Here is a 21,929-nt window from a genome sequence, read left to right on the forward strand (position 1 = left end):
GGGGAGATATAGGGGAGGGAGGGGGGGAGATAGGGAGGGAGGGGAGGGGGGGAGATAGGGAGGGAGGGGGAGGGGGGGAGATAGGGAGAGGGAGGGGAGGGGGGGGGGGAGATAGGGAGGGGAGGGGGGAGGGGGAGATAGGGAGGAGGGAGAGGGAGGGGAGGGGGAGATAGGGAGAGGGAGGGGGAGAGGGGGAGATAGGGAGAGGGAGGGGGAGATAGGGGGAGATAGGGAGAGGGAGGGGGAGATAGGGGGAGATAGGGAGGGGGAGGGGGAGATAGGGGGAGATAGGGAGAGGGAGGGGGAGATAGGGGGGAGATAGGGAGAGGGAGGGGGGAGGGGGAGATAGGGAGAGGGAGGGGGAGAAGGGGGAGATAGGGAGAGGGAGGGGGGATAGGGGGAGATAGGGAGAGGGAGGGGGAGATAGGGGGAGATAGGGAGAAGGGAGGGAGGGGGAGATAGGGGGAGATAGGGAGAGGGAGGGGGAGATAGGGGGAGATAGGGAGAGGGAGGGGGAGATAGGGAGAGGGGAGGGGGAGATAGGGAGAGGGAGGGGGAGATAGGGGGAGATAGGGAGAGGGAGGGGGAGATAGGGGGAGATAGGGAGAGGGAGGGGGAGATAGGGGAGAGGGAGGGGGAGATAGGGAGAGGGAGGGGGAGATAGGGAGAGGGAGAGGGGAGATAGGGAGAGGGGAGGGGGAGATAGGGGGAGATAGGGAGAGGGAGGGGGAGATAGGGGGAGATAGGAGAGGGAGGGGGAGATAGGGAGAGGGAGGGGGAGATAGGGAGAGGGAGGGGGAGATAGGGAGAGGGAGGGGGAGATAGGGAGAGGGAGGGGAGTAGGGAGAGGAGGGGGAGATAGGGAGAGGGAGGGGGAGATAGGGAGAGGTAGGGAGAGGGAGGGGGAGATAGGGAGAGGTAGGGAGAGGGAGGGGGAGATAGGGGGAGGTAGGGAGAGATAGGGGGAGGTAGGGGGAGGTAGGGGGAGATAGGGGGAGATAGGGGGAGATAGGGGGAGATAGGGGAGATAGGGGGAGATAGGGGGAGATAGGGGGAGGTAGGGGGAGGTAGGGGGAGATAGGGAGGGGGGAGGGGGAGGTAGGGGGAGATAGGGAGGGGGAGAGGGGAGGTAGGGGGGAGATAGGGAGGGGGAGGGGGAGAGGTAGGGGGAGATAGGGAGGGGGAGGGGGAGGGTAGGGGGAGATAGGGAGGGGGAGGGGGAGGTAGGGGGAGATAGGGAGGGGGAGATAGGGAGAGGGAGGGGGAGATAGGGTGGGTGAGATAGGGATAGGGAGGGGGAGATAGGGGTGGGGGAGATAGGGAGAGGGAGGGGGAGATAGGGTGGGGGAGATAGGGAGAGGGAGGGGGAGAAAGGGTGGGGGAGATAGGGAGAGGGAGGGGGAGATAGGGTGGGGGAGATAGGGAGAGGGAGGGGGAGATAGGGTGGGGGAGATAGGGAGAGGGAGGGGGAGATAGGGTGGGGGAGATAGGGAGAGGGAGGGGGAGATAGGGTGGGGGAGATAGGGAGAGGGAGGGGGAGATAGGGTGGGGGAGATAGGGAGAGGGAGGGGGAGATAGGGTGGGGGAGATAGGGAGAGGGAGGGGGAGATAGGGTGGGGGAGATAGGGAGAGGGAGGGGGAGATAGGGTGGGGGAGATAGGGAGAGGGAGGGGGAGATAGGGTGGGGGAGATAGGGAGAGGGAGGGGGAGATAGGGTGGGGGAGATAGGGAGAGGGGGGGAGGGGGAGATAGGGTGGGGGAGATAGGGAGAGGGAGGGGGAGATAGGGAGAGGGAGAGGGAGGGGGAGATAGGGAGAGGAGGGAGAGGGAGGGGGAGATAGGGGAGAGGGAGGGGGGAGATAGGGAGAGGGAGAGGGAGGGGGAGATAGGGAGAGGGAGGGGGAGGGGGGAGATAGGGAGAGGGAGAGGGAGGGGGAGATAGGGAGAGGGAGAGGGAGGGGGAGGGGGAGATGGGGAGAGGGAGAGGGAGGGGGAGATAGGGAGAGGGAGTGGGGGAGAGGGAGAGATGGTGGGGTCCATCTTTGATAAACTTTAAGCGGGGTTTTAGCAAGATTAGCACAACTTAATACATCCAGGTAGTACAACAGGGAACTCAGCAGTTACATAAAAATTTGTGAAATTATTGTGGTTACTCAACAAGCAATATAGAAACCATAAAACAGATTTTGTAAAATTTACATTATATTTAGAACACACATTTCACTGCTATTTCACATAATTATCAGCTATTACCATATGTAAATGACTACTAATAGTATGTATACTAGTAGCATGAAATTTTTGCATCATTAATTAAGTGCTTTGTAAATTATTACATTTACTTTATCACCACATACTAAGCAACATGATTAAGTACCAAAATCCTTTCCACATGTCTGTTTCCTCAGTTTCACAGAGGCACAAAATTCAGATCGCATGTTTAAAAATAACATAATTTTCATTCTGAAAGATTGTGTGTCTCAGGTGCATACAAATTTTCCATGAACACATTGGTCACTCTGTGAGAAATAGTGTGATACAGCTTTCTTTTACCATTTCACAGAATCAATCAGTATTGTTAGTAAGCCCTTGAAGCAAACATTTGATGATAGATGATTCTTTTCTGCTTTGGAAGGAGACTACCAATTCTAGTTGAAGTGTGTCATTTTTTTTAAATCATTTAGTTGAATGTTCTTTATTTTCCAGTGCTCGGCAAACTTATCAATTATAATGCTGTTACAAGATCATTTGCTCATTCTTACAAAGTGAACACTTTATATTTGCAATTATGTACAAATTTTAACTCACTTTGAAGCCCAACCATGTCAGAACCAAAGACTGGTGAATTGTGAAAAATCCTGCCTACAATAGTGGAAACAGCATTGCTGCCAAAAGTGAAACGATATAATTTTCATTTCAGTTTTGACATGTATTTATTCTCTGTATCAGCACCATAGAAGTGGCAGAAAAATCAGATGAAAAGTCAGAGCTATGAAAGTGCAGAACGAATACAAGTACAGAAATGAAGAGAAAATCGGCAGTAACAAAGAAAAATGGAAAAAAGTGAAAACAAAATCACTACAAACTAGAAAAAAAGAAGAAGAAGAAAATAGCTTGGAAACAAGAAAAATGTGGCAGGAACTAGAGGATGGAGAACATGCTGAATATTCCTGCCTACAAGTTCTATGGAACTGCTGTTGCAAGGAAGAATCTCCATGCTGATGCATGCATCAAAGATTGCCGAGTGTTCTCTATATTTGGATTATTTGTGTTAACAGTACAAACACACTGCATCAAGTCAGTCTGAATGGCATCACTGCATTCATTATGGCACTAAAAACTCAGTAGGGAGGGGGACTTTCAATTAGGTAGTAGGTTTTGCTAGTGATAGTGTTAAAGCAAGCTGTAATACAAGGATGCAAAGGATGAATTTTGCAATGGAATGAGGGGGTAAAAGACTGGACAGTTCCATAGGCACCCTAGTTTTTGTAAGAGCACCCAAAAAGATTTTGCAAAACCAACATCACCTTTGTTAGAGAGAATCTCTGATCACCCTGTCACACTTTTGTATGTATTGTTCTGATCACTTACAATCTTAGCAATATGCCTCAGAATTCATTACATGTCTGTTGGCATGCCTACTTTTATAAGTACTCAGAACACTGATACATTATTCTAGAACTGGTCATGTAAGCACATTGTATGCAACTCTCCTGCACTTTTCAGAATCTGCCCATAGGATTGCCCTGAGAATCCAAAAAACACTTCCTTGTACTTGCTGCCCCTGCCACTGTTTTCATTAGGTTTTCCCATTTCACATCACTTTATTGCTCTTCTCTTATTACTTATAAATTTCTTGCCAAATCTGTGAAAATCAACTCCAAGCCATTCAACATAATATTTGTAGCAAGTCTCGGAACATATACATATCTAAAAACAAAGATGATGAGACTTACCAAACAAAAGCGCTGGCAGGACGATAGACACACAAACATACACACAAAATTCTAGCTTTCGCAACCAACGGCTGCTTCATCAGGAAAGAGGGAAGGAGAGGGAAAGACGAAAGGATGTGGGTTTTAAGGGAGAGGGTAAGGAGTCATTCTAATCCCGGGAGCGGAAAGACTTAGATTAGGGGGGAAAAAAAGGACAGGTATACACTCGCATACACACACATATCCATCCGCACATACACAGACACAAGCAGACATTTGTAAAGGCAAAGAGTTTGGGCAGAGATGTCAGTCGAGGCGGAAGTAAAGAGGCAAAGACGATGTTGAAAGACAGGTGAGGTATGAGCGGCGGCAACTTGAAATTAGCGGAGGTTGAGGCCTGGCGGATAACGAGAAGAGAGGATATACTGAAGAGCAAGTTCCCATCTCCAGAGTTCTGACAGGTTGGTGTTAGTGGGAAGTATCCAGATAACCCGGACAGTGTAACACTGTGCCAAGATGTGCTGGCCATGCACCAAGGCATGTTTAGCCACAGGGTGATCCTCATTACCAACAAACACTGTCTGCCTGTGTCCATTCATGCGAATGGACAGTTTGTTGCTGGTCATTCCCACATAGAAAGCTTCACAGTGTAGGCAGGTCAGTTGGTAAATCACGTGAGTGCTTTCACACCTTCCGGGTTACAGGACTGGAGTAGGTGGTGGTGGGAGGGTGCATGGGACAGGTTTTACACCGGGGGCAGTTACAAGGGTAGGAGCCAGAGGGTAGGGAAGGTGGTTTGGGATTTCATAGGGATGAACTAAGAGGTTACGAAGGTTAGGTGGATGGTGGAAAGACACTCTTGGTGGAGTGGGGAGGATTTCATGAAGGATGGATCTCATTTCAGGGCAGGATTTGAGAAAGTCGTATCCCTGCTGGAGAGCCACATTCAGAGTCTGATCCAGTCCCGGAAAGTATCCTGTCACAAGTGGGGTACTTTTGGGGTTCTTCTGTTGGAGGTTCTGGGTTTGAAGGAATGAGGAAGTGGCTCTGGTTATTTGCTTCTGTACCAGGTCGGGAGGGTAGGTGTGTGATGCGAAAGCTGTTTTCAGGTTGTTGGTGTAATGGTTCAACGATTCCGGACTGGAGCAGATTCGTTTGCCACGAAGACCTAAGCTGTAGGGAAGGGACCGTTTGATGTGGAATGGGTGGCAGCTGTCATGGAGGTACTGTTGCTTGTTGGTGGGTTTGATGTGGACAGACGTGTGAAACTGGCCATTGGACAGATGGAGGTCAACGTCAAGGAAAGTGGCATGGGATTTAGAGTAGGACCAGGTGAATCTGATGGAACCAAAGGAGTTGAGGTTGGAGAGGAAATTCTGGAGTTGTTCTTCACTGTGAGTCCAGATCATGAAGATGTCATCAATAAATCTATACCAAACTATGGGTTTGTAGGCCTGGGTAACCAAGAAGGCTTCCTCTAAGCGACCCATGAATAGGTTGGCGTACGAGGGGGCCGTCCTGGTACCCATGGCTGTTCCCTTTAATTGTTGGTATGTCTGGCCTTCAAAAGTGAAGAAGTTGTGGGTCAGGATGAAGCTGGCTAAGGTAATGAGGAAAGAGGTTTTAGGTAGGGTGGCAGGTGATCGGCGTGAAAGGAAGTGCTCCATCACAGCGAGGCCCTGGACGTGTGGAATATTTGTGTATAAGGAAGTGGCATCAATGGTTACAAGGATGGTTTCCGAGGGTAACAGACTGGGTGAGGATTCTAGGTGTTGGAGAAAGTGGTTGGTGTCTTTGATGAAGGATGGGAGGCTGCATGTAATGGGTTGAAGGTGTTGATCTACGTAGGCAGAGATACGTATGTGTAAAATTATTTGTAAAGATAAGAAATAAAATATACTGAAGAAAGATTTGGTGCATTAGAATGATACTCTAAATCATACACAGTAATTGGAACACTGAAGCAACAACGTGGCTGACATTGCTCTGTAAAAACAAAATTTTAAAGCATGTACAATGAACTGTACCACTTTGAACACTCATATGTCAGTTATGTAGAAATAACATTTAAGTAGAAGTCACAATTTTATTGGAACTGCTCTGATTTATGGTTCCAATTTACAGTATTTTTGCTTTTTTTTCTCATATTGGGAAAAGAGAGTGATCAAGAATAACGATGTTGACAGCATTTTTAAGGGAGACATTACTTCTAGTGCCATGCTCATTCTCTTTCTCAATATATGGAGGATTCTCTATTGAAAAAAATTCTGAAACTGAAATATTGTTCAGAAAAATAACCTATAATGCTGAATAAAATTCTTTGATTCTAAGTTAAACATTGAACTTCAAATTTTTAATCAACAGCTCATTCTGTTCATGATTTCAAGTATCATTCAAAAGCGTGTCAAAAGTTTCTTTAAGCTATTTCATTTCTTACCTTTAGACAAATTATTTCACAAAACGTTTTATTTTCCCCCCACATTTTGTTCAGAAAGCATAAAAATATAATAAATTTTCACTCTGGAGCAGAGATTGAATGGATTTAAAAATGCCTGGTAGATTAAAACTCTGATGGATCGGGAGTCTAAACAGGGATCCTTGAATACATGGGCATGTGCTCTACCAACTAAGTTACCCAAGCACGACTCACAAACATCCCTCAATGCTTTACTTCTGGCAGTACCTAGCCTCCTATCTTCCAAACTTTTATAATTTTTTCAGGAAAGTCCTGCATGGTGTGGAAGGTAGGAAATGTGGTACTGGCAGAAGTGAAGCTGTGAGAACTGGTCATGAGTTATGCTTGGATAGCTCAGTCAGTAGAGCAATTGCAAATGAAAGGCAAAGGTCCAAGGTTTGAGTCTCTGTCTGGCACACAGTGTTAGTATGCCAGGAAGCTTCAATTAAATATTTTTATTTTTACAAAACTAGACCTCACACTGGTCAATTTGGTACCCCTTTTTCTCATTTCCCACTCTTCATTTGGCTACAAAAATTTTGCTTCAACTCACTAAGATCCTTAATTCCGTATACCCTGATTACTGTCAAGTAATATTTCAGAATTAAAAACTTGTGCATGTTGTTGAGTAACACACATATGTGAAAATTGTCTGTTTGCTAAATACAATTACTATCACAAGACAGGGCACACAGCAGACACCAGCAATTTGAAGCATACAGGCAATGAAACAAGGTACTCAGGCATACAAAAGTGATTAAGGATAAAAAATTCAAATCAGTTTCACAATGAACTTAAAGAAACAGACAAATTTTCACATACAAGGAATGACAAAGTGCCATTAAAACTCAAATTTGTATAGGCTTGTCGATTTAAATAATTAATCTACAGGTGTACAACAAATGAAGATCACTGAAATTAACAAAATTTCAGTGTTCACTATTGAGTTACAGCAACCTGCAGATTCCAGTAAAAGGTCAATTTACAACTGATGTGGCATAAAAGCAATTTAACGAACAATCATAGTTCATAGTTTTCAATTCTCAGAAAGTAATACATTTGCCTTTTTGTTTTTTTTTTTTTTTTTTTTTTTTTTTTTTGCTAAAATTTTGTAAAGCCCACAACATTTCGTTTGTGTTTAAAAGAAAAAGTCAAACAGGAACTTGACTGCCTCAAACACAATGGTATCGCAGAATCTATAACCAGCCAGTGAACCAGTGGGCTATAACAATCATGGTAGTAGAGGAACGATGTGGCACATTATGGACCTGTGGCAACTTCAAAGTCCTTGCACAGTCAATCAATGATTTTTATCCAATTTGGAGACAGAAGAAATAATTTCAAAATTAGCCAATGAAGTTTACTTTGCAAAACTCCATCTCATGGAGGCTTCGAAATTTCACTGAATGAAGAAACGCAAAGATTCATACAGATCAATATTCCACTTGGTGTATACCAATACAAAAGGTTATCATTTGGAACTGCCAGCACACCAAGTTTGTTCAAGCAATATTTAGAATAAGTACTTCAGAATGTCCGAATGCCACAAACAATCTTGACAAAATCACCTGTCTTAGGAAAAACTTTGGCTGAACTGTTATGTAATTTGGACTCTGTCTTCAAACTTCTGCAAGCAGCAAATGTAAAATGTAATAAAGAAAAGTGCATTTTCTTCCACAGCAAAATACAATACTTAGGTCACATTAAGTCTGCACACAGCAATAGACCAATGCCACAGCATACTGAAGTAATTAAAAGTCTTCCACCTTCCAAAGCCATCAAGTGAGTATGTAGCATATTAGGACATGTAATTTAGTATGGGAGGTCCATCACACATGCTGCTTCAATAGGTGAACCACCTTACAAATTATTACCCAAAGGAACAAAGCAGAAATGGAACAATGAATGCCAGTTTGTATTAAATAAATTGAAGCGAAGTTTGCCTGATGCTACATATGTTAGGACATATTATCCACTTAAAATGACAGCATTTGCAGCCGAAGCTTTGGAATATACATAGGCACCATTTTGTTGCTTCAACAACATGGATTCGGATGACCAAAAGCATTCGCATCAAAAACACTAGCTGTAGCTCACAAACTGTGGTTAGATTGAGGATGAGGTTCTTGTGATTATTTTTGCTGTGAAAAATTTCATGAATACTTGTATGGTCAAAAATTCATTGTCCTGAAGCCTTCAGTGGTTGTCTCCAGACCAAACAATACTTTTCCTTCAACAACTGCAGCACCGTACACTGCTTTTGTCGAAGTATGAATACAAAATTATTTTCATGTCCAGTACACAATACATGATTGCAGATTTGCTTTCCCACCTGAAAATAGGGCAAGACAAAAACTGATTCATCAGCAGGTGCATATTTTTCCTTAATATTTCATTAGTGAAAGTATGTGTAAAATTCCTGTTTAAATCCAGTTTAACCATGATACTTGTGCCAAAGGTCCAGTTCTATCTAACATTTAACAGTACAATCAGATGTAGAAGGCTACGGACAGGAAATTGATTAATCAACATGAAATTAAATCTTGAAGGTAACAGGGAACATGCACTCACAGTGTACAAAGGTCTTCTGGTACATTCATAATCAGTGGTAATTTCTGAGGTACTAAATCCAACACGTTGCAAATCTTACATCAATTCCACTGGGCCATAATATGTACCAAATACATTGCCAGAGAGCATTGCTACTGGAAAAATATAGGCATAAACACTTATTTAAAAAAATACTAGTCAGCTCTTAGTTGATAATATTGTCCCTGCTCAGAGGCATTCGAACCCTAGTCATTTCTGCATGCTTATTTTGCAGTACCATTTTTAGAAAGCTACTGACTGTCATCACTGCATTTTCAAAATATCCCTTTGTGATTAAAATATTACTGATTGTGTCAACGAAAGCATTCAGGCTTTGCTGAGGATCTTCTCCACTGATAGAGTGCAGAAAGCATTTGTCATAGCCAACACTCAATTTTGATTTCACAAATTCGAAACTTTTCTGAAAGGAATTGCATTTTACACTACAAAATCACACCATTTCATTCTAGACTTGCAGAACAATTTGTACAAACTTTCAACTTGCACATTACAATGCTTATTAGCAGTACAACAAATACAATGCTTTATTGATTTTTCTCTCTCACTACAGAGTCACGCAGCATCTCAGTCACTCAGATCTCCATCTGAGAAATTACATAGGAGGTCGCATCACACTTTAATGTCAATTTTAAGGATTTTAAGGTTACTTTAGCGTCCACAGCCTGAACTTTGACAACAGGAAAGACAGAATTTTTTAAAATAAGCTGGTACTCTTTACTACGTATAAGGATGGTAAGAAATCTTGGGTACACGGTACACTCATACAGCAACTTGGTAATGCAATGTTTAGAATAAAATGTCACCAAGGTGTCATAACATTCCATAGGAATCAAATCAAGCCACAACACACCCATTCACATATAGGTACTACTCTAAGCGGTTACTTTTTCCAGACTCAGACTTCAATGCAGCCAGCTATCTGGATGATATGTAGATACAGCCAGCACCCACATTCATCTCCAGCAGCAGGGCTCAGCTGCAGCCAACCAGTGATGCCCAGATGAATGCAGGTGCCCAGAGAGTGATACACAGATAAATGCCAGGTGTTGCAGCTGACGCCACAGATGAACTGAGCCTACAGAGATAGACAGGTGCAACACTTAGCCAATCGCCCCCTCACTGGTGTTTTGTGTGGATTTCCCTTGGAGCCACAGGCAAATCCCAGGGGGAACAACATGTGTGCACCCAACATATTCATACAATGCAAAGCCAGGAAACATGAAACCTATAAAGCCAGTTTTCTCAACTTCTCCCACCCTTCCCTTCCACACGAGGGATGCTGTGTATTCAGTCACTGGTACACAGCAGCATGCACTAAGAGGTGTCACCATCCAAGCACTCCAGCTTTGATGTCACACAGTTGCAACATATTTATGTCTGGATGTGACTCAAAATATGGGATTGATTTTTGCTTCTGCTGTATGGATGTGGAAGCATCCAATTTATCCACTGCTAGTGATAATAGCCGCCGCAATGGACGCTGATATCTGGAACTCCTTTCCTCTTTGCAAATACAAGTGTGTTCTGCCAATCATGGGATGGATAGAAATGTGTGGTCTTTATCCCTAGCTGTCCACCCCGGTAACTGAGTGGTCAGCATGACAGAATGTCAATCCTAAGGACCCGGGTTCGATTCCCGAGTGGGTCGGAGGTTTTCTCCAGTCAGGGACTGGGTGTTGTGTTGTCCTAATCATCATCATTTCATCCCCATCAATGCCCAAGTCACCGAAGTGGCATCAAATCGAAAGATTTGCACCTGGCGAATGGTCTACCTGACGGAAGGCCCTAGTCACATGACATTTATTTATCCCCAGCTCATATCCAGCACAGTTCCACTCAAGTTCACGTCTGGGCAGTCTGCCAATTGCAGCTCACATATGAGTGCCTACAGTTCCAATCTACATCAGTTGATGCTACCTTCATTTGCCACAAAGTAGCAATCCATTACTTATGAGTATGCCTTGAACTGTGCAACAAGAAATGTGTAGTGAAATTATTAGTCAGTGTCAGAATAGAATAACTGTTAAATACAGGAGTCCTGATAAACAATTTCAGATTAGATATCTGTAGTACATTTGGATTGTCAGTGTATTAGACTTTGAATATTGAGCCAAACATCTGTCAATGCTCAAAGGCGACTATTTCTTTTGTACATAAACTTAATAAATTTTGATCATTCTGTGTTGGACACCTTGTGCGTTTTTTTAGGAGCCTGTGCTTACATAAAGCTATGAAGTGTGTGAGCCAGTCACCTTTCACAGCAACTAAATATCTGTAGCCATGAGTTTGCTTCCTGCTACTTTTGATGCTGGGCACCACAAGATTGTGATGAATACGCCACTCTGTCATAAGCAACGTGGCATTCTTAAGGGTTTTCTTTTTTTAACTCCTTGTTTTGTGAATTAACTTTGTAATTCCACATTCTAAAAATGTGGTCAGGCTATGTGGGTTTAAAACTACTCAAACATAAAAGGAAGACCACTACCTTAAATTTAAACACTGGAATAATGACAACGGTTTCTAAATTAATGTGCTTAAAGAAACAAAGGGAAACAGATAAATACTATTGATATGTCATTTCTGCTCTTTCTCTCTCTCTCTCTCTCTCTCTCTCTCTCTCTCTCTCTCTCTCTCTCTCTCTCTCTTTCTCTCTCTCTCTCTCTCTCTCTCTACATAAATTGAAGTCCCCCGCTTGCTTCCATCTGTATGTTCTGAATAAGCTCAGAAACTACTGTGGGGATTTTGATCTGGTTTCCACTAGACAGACCAATTCATGAGGAAGGTTTGTGTATATAATTTATAAATGTTTCATGGAAACTGGCTGAGCTGCAATGAATTAAAATCTGCTACAGTTTTAAAGACAACACCACTGCCATTTAGTAGTACAGCTGCTGCAACTCCAGAAAGCAGCAAAGCTTGAGCATAATCCAAGTTAGGCCTGGTAGTCTAATTGTAAAGTGCATGCCTGGAAACTTGAAGATTGGAGGGTCAAATCCTTGTCAGACCACAGATTTTTCACTTTGTCTTTTAACATAGTATTCCCGTCTCAACATCATGGAAGTCCCCAGAAACAAAATGTGGTCTGGATTCCACATTAAAGTGTAGGATGCATGTTCCAGGATGAATATTAATATTTGTTGTACAGTAACCCATCTGGGTGGCTGTCGTGGGGTGAAGTTACCTTTTCCTTGGCAAGTACCCAGAGCTATCCCAAAGAGCAACAAATGAAAAGCAATTTGTCATCATACCAGTGATTGATGGTGTTGACTGAAAATTTGTTTTGTCTGGGGGAGGGGGTTGGGGGGGGGGGGGGGGGTGTACACATTTCTCAGTTGATATACTAACAATTTCGTTAGTGATCTTAAGTCAAAACCTTTTTTTTACATTCAATGTTGCCAAGAACCACTAAGAAAGTAACATTTATGCTTTCAAACAAGGGGACACTACTACAGAATGATACTCCATTCTTCCACTGAGTTACTGTATTTATAAAATTAAATTCATCATCTCTATCTGTTCTATTGAGTCTATCTGGAAAGTTTCCTGCATTGATGAGCAACCACCGAGACTGTCAGATGAGTATTTTTTACGTAACCTCCATCATGGTTAAATTAAATTTTCTTCTGATTCTAATGAGTAATTCTGGCACCTGCCTTTTTGACAACTAATTTTATGTGATTGTTGTACATTAAGTCACTCCAGGCACAAACATCTAACCACTGACAGTCATGACTTCAGCAACTGGTTACCAGTCATGAAATCAAATGATGATGGGTCTTTCAACCTATTTATGTTTAACACACACACACACACACACACACACACACACACATATATATATATATATATATATATATATATATATATATATATATATATATATATATATATATATATATATATATATATATATATATATATATATATATTTTTGGGTCAATTGCCATACTCTGCTACAAATGCCAATCTTGTATAGGTCATCTTAATGCATTATTTTTTTATTATCTGGTCAATCTCCAGAAAGCTTTCTCCACATCATCTTTTTGATGATCCATATTAGATGTTTACCTTTTCCTTTCTCCTTAACTTGGAAATGGCTTATCAACACACAAGATAACTAATGAGTGTCCAAGAGAAAATGCACCTCTCAGTTTTCTATGCTAAGTGACCCTGATACTTGCTGTCTTTCTATGGGATGCTCAAGTGATATTAAGTCAGAAGATTATAATGCAATGGTTACCAATAAGCATAAAATCCTTCTCTGCTTAAAAACTTCACATCATATTACAAACAGAAATCATTCTCAGAAGTGACACAATGATCAGTATTGCAGTATTAAATCCCCAAAATTTTTTCTAAATCTTGTACATTCTGTCCATTGTACATTTCTAGAAAGTCTCTATGAGAACAGATCTTTTTGGTGTTTATTTCGACTGTCAAACCTTTGTTAAGCACACTATGCAGCCTAATGACAAGAATCTTTCAAAGAATTTCAATGATAATTTAAAATTAAATCTACATATTTTCGAGAAATAAAAAAGGAAATCTTAATTTTTATGAAAATGAATTAGGCAAATTTTGTAACCTATTATTTAACTCACATTTTCTCATTTGTTTTCATCTATTTTACTTTATAATTTTGTTCCTTTATCTAACTATGAGGTCTAAAGTATGTTTTTTGTTTGTTACATGAATGTAACATGTATGTTTGTCCATAGTTTAACATGTTATTAATTTCACTTAACATTATGACTGAAAATAATATCCTATACTGATACATTTGCTGGTTAATGAGTTCCTACATCTATACAGGATGATTAAAAAAGGAGGACACAATTTCAGTTGGTGCAATTTTCTGAACTCTATGTTGTATTTTAATTCAGTAAGTTACATTTGATTGTACCTACATGGAAGTTAACACATGTTCAATACACTATCGTCCAGCTACAGCAGATAACATCCAGACTGTAATTGGATTCATCGATGATGACTGTTATGTCACAGAGTTCACCATAGCAGTGATGCATTTTCTTAAATCATTCAAATCTGCTGTGGGAATAGGGATACATGGACTGCATCTTTCATAAACTCCCACAAGAAAATAACCACAGGGTGTGAGATCAGTAGCCTCAGTGGTCAGAAGTGAAATGCTTAGTCTTCATTTCCCTGTGATCTATCCATAACTGAGGTTGAGATTCATTCAGGAAACATCAAATATTCCGATTCCAAAGGAGTGGAGCTCCATCTTGCTGGAATGTGTAATCTCCTGAATCTTTGTTCATTTGAGAAACAAGCCATTTTTGTAGTATTCTGAGATATGTTACTCCGATAAAATTGTTGCCAAAAAGGAAGGTCCATAAACATTTGTCATTGATATGGCTCAAAACACATTAACTTTAGGGCTGTCCCACTCATATTCCAGTGTTACAGGGGGATTTTGTGGGTTCCATGTGCAAACACTGTGCCTGTTGATTTTCCCATTTGGGTGAAACATAGTTTCATCACAAAAAATTACACAAGGCAGAAAGAAGTTCATTTTTTTCCATGTTTCAGAACGTACTGTCACAAAATTCTACATGCTTTACCTTATTTGCACAAAGAGCCTGTGACAGTTGTAGATGGTATGGTTTATACACTAACTGGCACCTCAATGCATCCCAGACAGTTGTCTGCAGTAGTCCAAGTTCCCCACTTGCTCTATGGGTTGATTTCGGGCAGTATTCAGAACTCACTTTAATACATCCCATGTGCTCCTCCAATACAATCAGTCAGCCTGTACAGCCTGTACACATAGAACCAGTTTCATCTAACTGTTTATTCCAATGATTAATGCTCTTGATCACTGGAAGTTCAATGTCAAACTTATGCTGAAATGCATGGTGCACTGCATTCACAGACACACTTTTACTGAACTCATGAATGCAAAGATCTTGTGCTGAAAACCATCTCACATCTGACACAGCATACACTACAGGCAGCACATATCTGGAGCACTCTTGCAGTAGTGTCAAACTTTACAACATCCTCTTTCAAATATACTTGATGGAATTCAAGTACAATATATAGCACAGGAAATAGAGCCACCTGAAATTGTGTCCATCTTTCTAAATTGCCCTATAATTTTTCACTTTTACTCATCTATACTAAATGATTATTTTTGTTCTTGTTCAACAAAGAATAAGCCAACATTGTACTTTTTTCCCTTTCTTAACAACAGGTCTTCAAACTATTGTTTAGTTTGTACTTATTTAATAAATTTTCACATATTTCCCCCCCCCCCCCTTTCGGAGTTCTTTTTCACTGCATGAATACATTTTGCTGAATATCCATATGGAACTGACAATTATTATAAAGTTTTTCGACAACAGATAAAGCTCCAGCTGGCACAACAACAATCTGTCTGAGGTGCCCGTAGTTTCATCAGTTATGAACTGCTATTAACCCAAATTTAATGGCACAGCTGGAACGGAGTAACCTCCTGGATACCAACCAGCATGGATTCTGATAACATGATAATGTGAAACTGAACTTTTACTTTTCTCTCAGGACACCCTGAAAGTCACGAATCAAGGTAATCAGATAGATGCACTTTTAAGAACTTTACTTATGTCTTGGACACACTTATTTTTCATCAGCCTTACGCATTTCGAATTTTCGTCATTTTCAAAAGTATCTAATGTCTTTATATGACTGGCTTAACCTTTGAAAATGATGGAAAGTTGAAATGCATAAGGCTGATGAAAAATAAGTGTGGTAAAGACATATGTGAAGTTATTAAAAGTTTATCCAGATGGCTGCATCATCTCTCAGCATTTCCATGCAAATTGCAGCTGAATTAGGTAGATGCAGCATTTCTTGACTTGCAAAAAGTATTTGTCTCAGTACTGTATCTACACTTATTTTTGAAAATATGATTATATGTAGTATCATGTGAAATTTGTGACTAGTTTAAGGATTTCTTGATAGGGGGGATGTAGCATATTATCATGGGTGTAGAAGTAACTTCTGGTGTGCCCCAGCAAAGTGTGTTGGGATCCTTGCTGTTCATGTTGTATATTAGTGACCTTTCAGACAACCTCAAACTTTGTAGATGATGGCAGTGATCTGTAGCAAAGTAATGTCTGAAAATAACTGCACAAATATTCAGCCAAATAGTGAATGGATTTCAAGGTGCTACAAGGATTGGCAACTATGTTAAATGTTCAGAAATGTAAAACTTTGCCCTTCACAAAAAAGTAATATCCTATGGCTACAGTATCAAATAATCACAGTCACAACTGATCAACTTGTACAAATATCTGGATACAACAATTTCTGGGGATATGAAATGAAATGATCACATAGGCTCACTTGCAGGTAAAGCAGGTGGCAGTCTTCTCTTAGTTGGCAGAATACTAGGGAAACACACTCAGTATGCTAAGGAGATTGCTTATAGGACATTCACGAAACTCATCCTAGAATATTGCTCAAGTCTGTGGAACCTGTCCGAAGAGGACTAGTGTGGGATATTGAGCATACACAAAGCAGAGCAATACAACTGATCACAGGTTTGTCTGATCTGTGGTAGAGTGTCAAGCAGATTGTGAAAAAACTGAACTCCTAAATGTCTTAAAATAGATGCAAACCATTTTGGGGAAGCCCATATAAAAAGTTTTAAGAACCAACTTTCAGTGATGAATCTAAATATATCACTGCCCCCTACACATCACCCCTAAAGGGATCATGAAGACAAGACTAGATTAATTACAGCATGCACAGAGGTGTTTAAGCAATAATCCTTCACACACTCCATACATGAATGAAATGGGAAAAGCCTTAATAACTGGCAGAACTGGGAATACTGCCTGCCATGTACTTCAAGTCATATGCGGAGTACAAACGTAGATATCGAAGGTGACTATTTACATGTCTGGCAATTCTGCGTATTACATTGTTAGTTTTGTAACTTTTGAGACTAACAGGCTATGGTATCAAATGGAAAACAGCCTAAAATATATCGTATGTGAAAGAAAGAACTAGGTGATTGGCAGGATATGAAAAACTGGATTTCATAAGGGATGAAGTAGTAATTTATCTTCCATTTAACTGTGAACTTTATTTCCTTTACCTCTCAGATCTGTTTCAATTCCCCTAAATAATAGAAGTTACAGGGTTACAAAAATTTGCATAAATTAATAATGAAACATTTTAAGTAACATACTCACAGTTATGATTTATCTACGATTTGGTACACCATATTAAATATCAAAGCTGATTAAATGTGTACAAATTTTACAGCTTAGTACAGAAGAATGCAAGATTACGGTAAATCTCAATCACAAAAGCAAAGGAATGACAACATTTTTACAAGTCAGCACACAAATCATGCTACTAAAACAGCCCCTGTTAAGGGTATATGCACAACTGTCTCCTGCATGAACTCAAGCAACCCTGCTGTCTGCACAATTCACACCACAGACACAGACTCCCACTCACCTTCGTGTACCACCCTTACTCTTCTACCCTCCACGGTATTTTCTTCAGAAGACAGCGATGATAAAACACGGAAAAACACTAAATAATAATGTCTGATGTATGTACACATTCTTTAACTATTATTCACATATCTTATGCATCAAAATAAAGACAACTAGAAATATACATGTACACTTTTAAATTTCCAAGTGTAAATAATTTACTTTTATACTTTATAGACTTACACCGCATGACTAGTAACACAATTTCGATATAAATGTATCATCACAGTGTCACATTCGGGTTTTTTGTTACTTATTGAAAATAACTACTTTTGAGTCTTTTCTGTTCGATTTAAATGTGCAGATAAAAGGTGGCACTACAAATTTTAGTGTCGTGTATTTCTACGATACACTTTGCAAAAATAACAATGAATGTTTTCCATTCTACAAATATGTTTCTCCAAGATATATTGTGTAAACACGTGAATGAGTCATGTTATAAGGAAGTCATCATAGGCTTAATGTAGCATTTACATGATGAATGTCATGTAACACCATTCATTCCCATTTTTACGCAATACATCTTGGAGTAATGGGTGTCACACATGCATATAAGCAGAAAATGTTAACATTTTATTGCTTTATGCAGATGCAAGTTCTTACATCTTATAGTGCTGTCATTTGTCTGCAGAATTACAATGAAAATTTTCAGTGAGTGAGTTGTTGGAAATAAATATGTAAAAACTCACATTTAAAAAATCTGAAGATGAGTGGTTATTAACTCAAAATTAGTAATGTATTTTAATTAAATAACAGACCAAAACTGGTTGGCTGCAATAATTTTATCACTACGTAAAAACACTGTTTTGAATAATAACAGTTACCCATAATATAGAAACAGCAATCATAGGTGATCTGGACATAATAAATGTGATAAGTACTTCGGCTACTGAACTCATATTCTAGGTCAGAACAAACAAACAAATGGGGTTCAGGGTAGAGAGAGAGTGAGTGACTATCTTCTGAGGTCTTCAATAAAGAATACAAGCACAACAGCTAAACTATAGTTTTTTACCCAGAATTTATGCACCTATCTCCTGCACAATACTTCTCAAGACGGTGAGAAATTTTTGTTCCTCATAAAATTCTCCCCATTTAATAGAGGTTTATCTATGGCCATATTAATAAGATTGTTTATGAGATATATTCTTGATCAAGGTTTCACAGTTTCAGTGAACACACACGAATAAAATGCTCACTCTCTGCTTCACACCTCAACTGAATGAGATGTTTCACTTAGCATGGCTTATACTGTTCACACTATATGACAATCTTAAGTGAGGAACTGACAGAAAGAAAAAGACTACTAAACTGTCTGACAAAATTATTTTTAAATATAAGCCAAATAGAATTCTAAGTGGTTAATCTGTCACAGTGCTTGAATACATAGCTGGTTTTGTAAGTGATGCATCAAGCCCTGGTTCATGTTCTTAGTATCAAGCTTACTTTCTGTTCTCTACCCTGAAACTAAGCCCCATTCCAACAATTTGCTTTCAACGAAAATAGTCTAAAAAATAATGGTTTCATATTCAATTTTAGCAGCAAGAACACTTAATTCCTCCTCCTAACATTGTATTATTATTCTGATTCAAGGGTTGGAAGAATATTGCACATTGACTTATTGCCCCAGAAGGTTTTGTTATTTTCACTAGCTGGTCGAAATGCCCTATTAAGATACACTGCAACTACTGAACCATAGTTAATATAAATAATGTCAGTAGTGAAGCATCTGAAATTCCGTACCACCCAATTCATCTCTGTTCGAAGTTCTCCCATAATTTCTTATAAATAAACTAACAACAGTTTACTTCAAATTTGGAAAATAATTGTGCTAAAACACAGAGTAAAATTATAACAATTTTGGGCTAGCAGAATTCTCTTATTGCATTTTTTCAGCACATGATACAAAGCAATATTACAATTCATTTTGACTTTTTAGAAAGTCATTGCCACAAGATGTATTTAAAAAGAAAGAAGAAGAATAGTAAATACTAAAAACTAAATTATAAAGTCAAACCAACATCTATTTTCAGCTCTATACACATAACCATGTAAACAAATGTGCATTCTGTCTGTTGGAAGCAGAGAGCCTTTCTTAGCTTGTGCAGTTTTACTGTGATGGATGACTAACTTATTCCCCAACTTCGACATAATCACATGTACAAACAGTGATCCAATACTGTAAAATGCTTTTTTATTCCAGTCTGATCACAAATGAATTCTGTAGATGATGACCGGTTTCAGTCTGTAATGGCGATCTTCAGATCTTCAACTGCTTGTAGTTGAATACAAAAGTTGTTCTGATTTTGCAATTTGGTTTTCTAGTATTTTACTTTTCCCTTTTTTCTTTATTTTTAAGTAAACCATATGACAGTATCACTTGTGTGGGCAAAGCCTGAAAAACATGATCAAATAATTTTTTTTTCAAGACAGTTAATGTGCTCCACTTGGGCAGTATGCCTTGTCAATGAAATTTTGACCAATCTGATTCCATTATGAACCACTGTGCACAGTAGCCTTAGATCATAAGGAGGACAGGCACACAGCAGTCAGTCGCAATCCCATTAGTTTTTATTATGCTTGCAAATCTTTCAGCTATAAATAGCCTATACACCTGTAAGAAGATATGGTGATGCGTACTGCCATGAGTATACTGAATTTTAACGAAAATGCACTGAAGATGGCTTTTTATGGAATCTAAATTTGGAAGCATAACAAAAACTAAAGGTATTGCGATTGACTGCTGTGTGCCTCTCCCCCCTTACTACGTAATTTTGGATTAAGTTTGCTTATCAGCACTTCACGTCAGAAGGTGAATGTGAATTCTACCAGTGAGGTATCAAAGGTTGATCAAGAGTGTTTTTACATAAGGAACTGACTACAAGTGCTTGTCACAGAGTAGTTCAATCAGTTATTTACCCTAATTTCTTTAGGGCATGTATTGTGAGAATACCAGAGAAAATGAATCTATCACAGCATGCGCATTATATCTGCAAAGTAAACATCACTACTGACTGACACTATTCACTGTAAACAAAACTCTTTTAGGCCCTACCTTCATGATCACATTTCACTTGAGAACTTCTCGTTCCTGATTCACACTTTTTTTTGTTGCATATTTCATAAATGAAATGTTTTACTCTCTAACAGGCATCCAAAAGTTGGTTCATGGTTTTCTAACTCACCCTGTAGGATGTTTGCATATCTTAGAAACACTTTACAGTGTTGAGAAAGGAATCTCTTTATCTTTAGTTATCTGTGGTAACTATTTTAATATTTCCTTCAGAGTACTACTGGGTGGTTATAATTAAACTTTCCCAATTTAACAAGCTATAACACAGAAACTAATTAAGATATGAGGATCAAACTTTGTAGCATTCGTGTCAAGGATATGGCGATGAGAAATAATCCAGAATCAATGCAACTGAAACATTTTTAATGTGCTGGTATGGTACATCATATAATTACAAACCAGTACCATTACTGCTACAAAAGGGGCTCAATATGGCACCCATCGATGTCCAGAAGAGTGTGAAAGCACAGGATTGCATTCTGCACAGCAGAACAAAGCATGTCTGTAGGTTCGCTGGCTACCTCTCTATGTGCTGTGCTTCACATCAGCACATGTGTGAATGTTCCTCTGGTAAACCCTGTCCTTCAGGTAGCCCCACAACCAGAAATCACAGGGACTGAGATCAGGTGATCATGTCAACCAAGCATTTGGAAACAATCAACTGACAATTCAATAATTTCCCAATGTGTTTTGGAGAAGCAGGTGAACTTGCATCTTTTACTGATACCATTAGAGAATGGGTCAAAGCACTTTCCGTACAGTGGACCACTGGGTGTTCAACTCTTGCGACATAGCACGTGCACTGCCTGATCAGGAATTGTATTCCTCATTGTCTGCCATAGCAAAAGTGATTTCATCAACTACATGTGGTGCAATTAGTCATCAGTCTCTTCCCGGAGCGACACCCATGCTTTTCATGCATCCTGCAGATATGGTGTTACTTTTAATTAACTTTTACATCTGTTCTGCTACATGACAGTGCATAGTATGAACTAAATCAGAGTTTTCGTTGATAATCTATCAACCTACAATGTTTGGTACCAATCTGAGCATCTGACATCTGGAGGTTTGGGTGTAGGATTCTACAACAAATCTATGTCAAGGATAGTGGACAGTAATTTCTGTGGATCACTTCTGCTACCCTTCTTGTAGATTGGTGTGACATATGTCTTTCTCCAGGAACTGGACACTTCTTTTTGTCTGAGTGATCTACGATAAGACTATAGTTAGTGGAGTGGCTAACTCAGATGCAAATTCAGTATAGATTGTGAGTGATTCCCTTGGGCCATGGAGCTTTGCTCAATTTTAATGATTTCAGCTGTTTCTCAACACCATTGACA

The 21,929-nt window shown here is 39.9% G+C and overlaps 1 protein-coding gene across 3 annotated transcripts in view; it reads right to left on the bottom strand.

Annotated features, from left to right (window-relative positions):
• LOC124796286 (SPARC-related modular calcium-binding protein 2) overlaps positions 1 to 21,929 on the bottom strand; it is an 814,488-nt gene that overhangs the window by 89,689 nt on the left and 702,870 nt on the right. Inside the window, exon 7 of one of the 3 annotated variants that reach the window (XM_047260405.1) lies at positions 17,476 to 17,517. The exons of the other annotated variants lie outside the window; for them this stretch is intronic. Coding sequence (XP_047116361.1) covers positions 17,476 to 17,517 — 42 coding nt within the window. The remainder of the gene's footprint in view (positions 1 to 17,475; positions 17,518 to 21,929) is intronic. 3 annotated transcript variants of the gene reach the window in all.

This window comes from Schistocerca piceifrons, chromosome 4, assembly GCF_021461385.2.
Source record: "Schistocerca piceifrons isolate TAMUIC-IGC-003096 chromosome 4, iqSchPice1.1, whole genome shotgun sequence".
NCBI lineage: Eukaryota > Metazoa > Arthropoda > Insecta > Orthoptera > Acrididae > Schistocerca > Schistocerca piceifrons.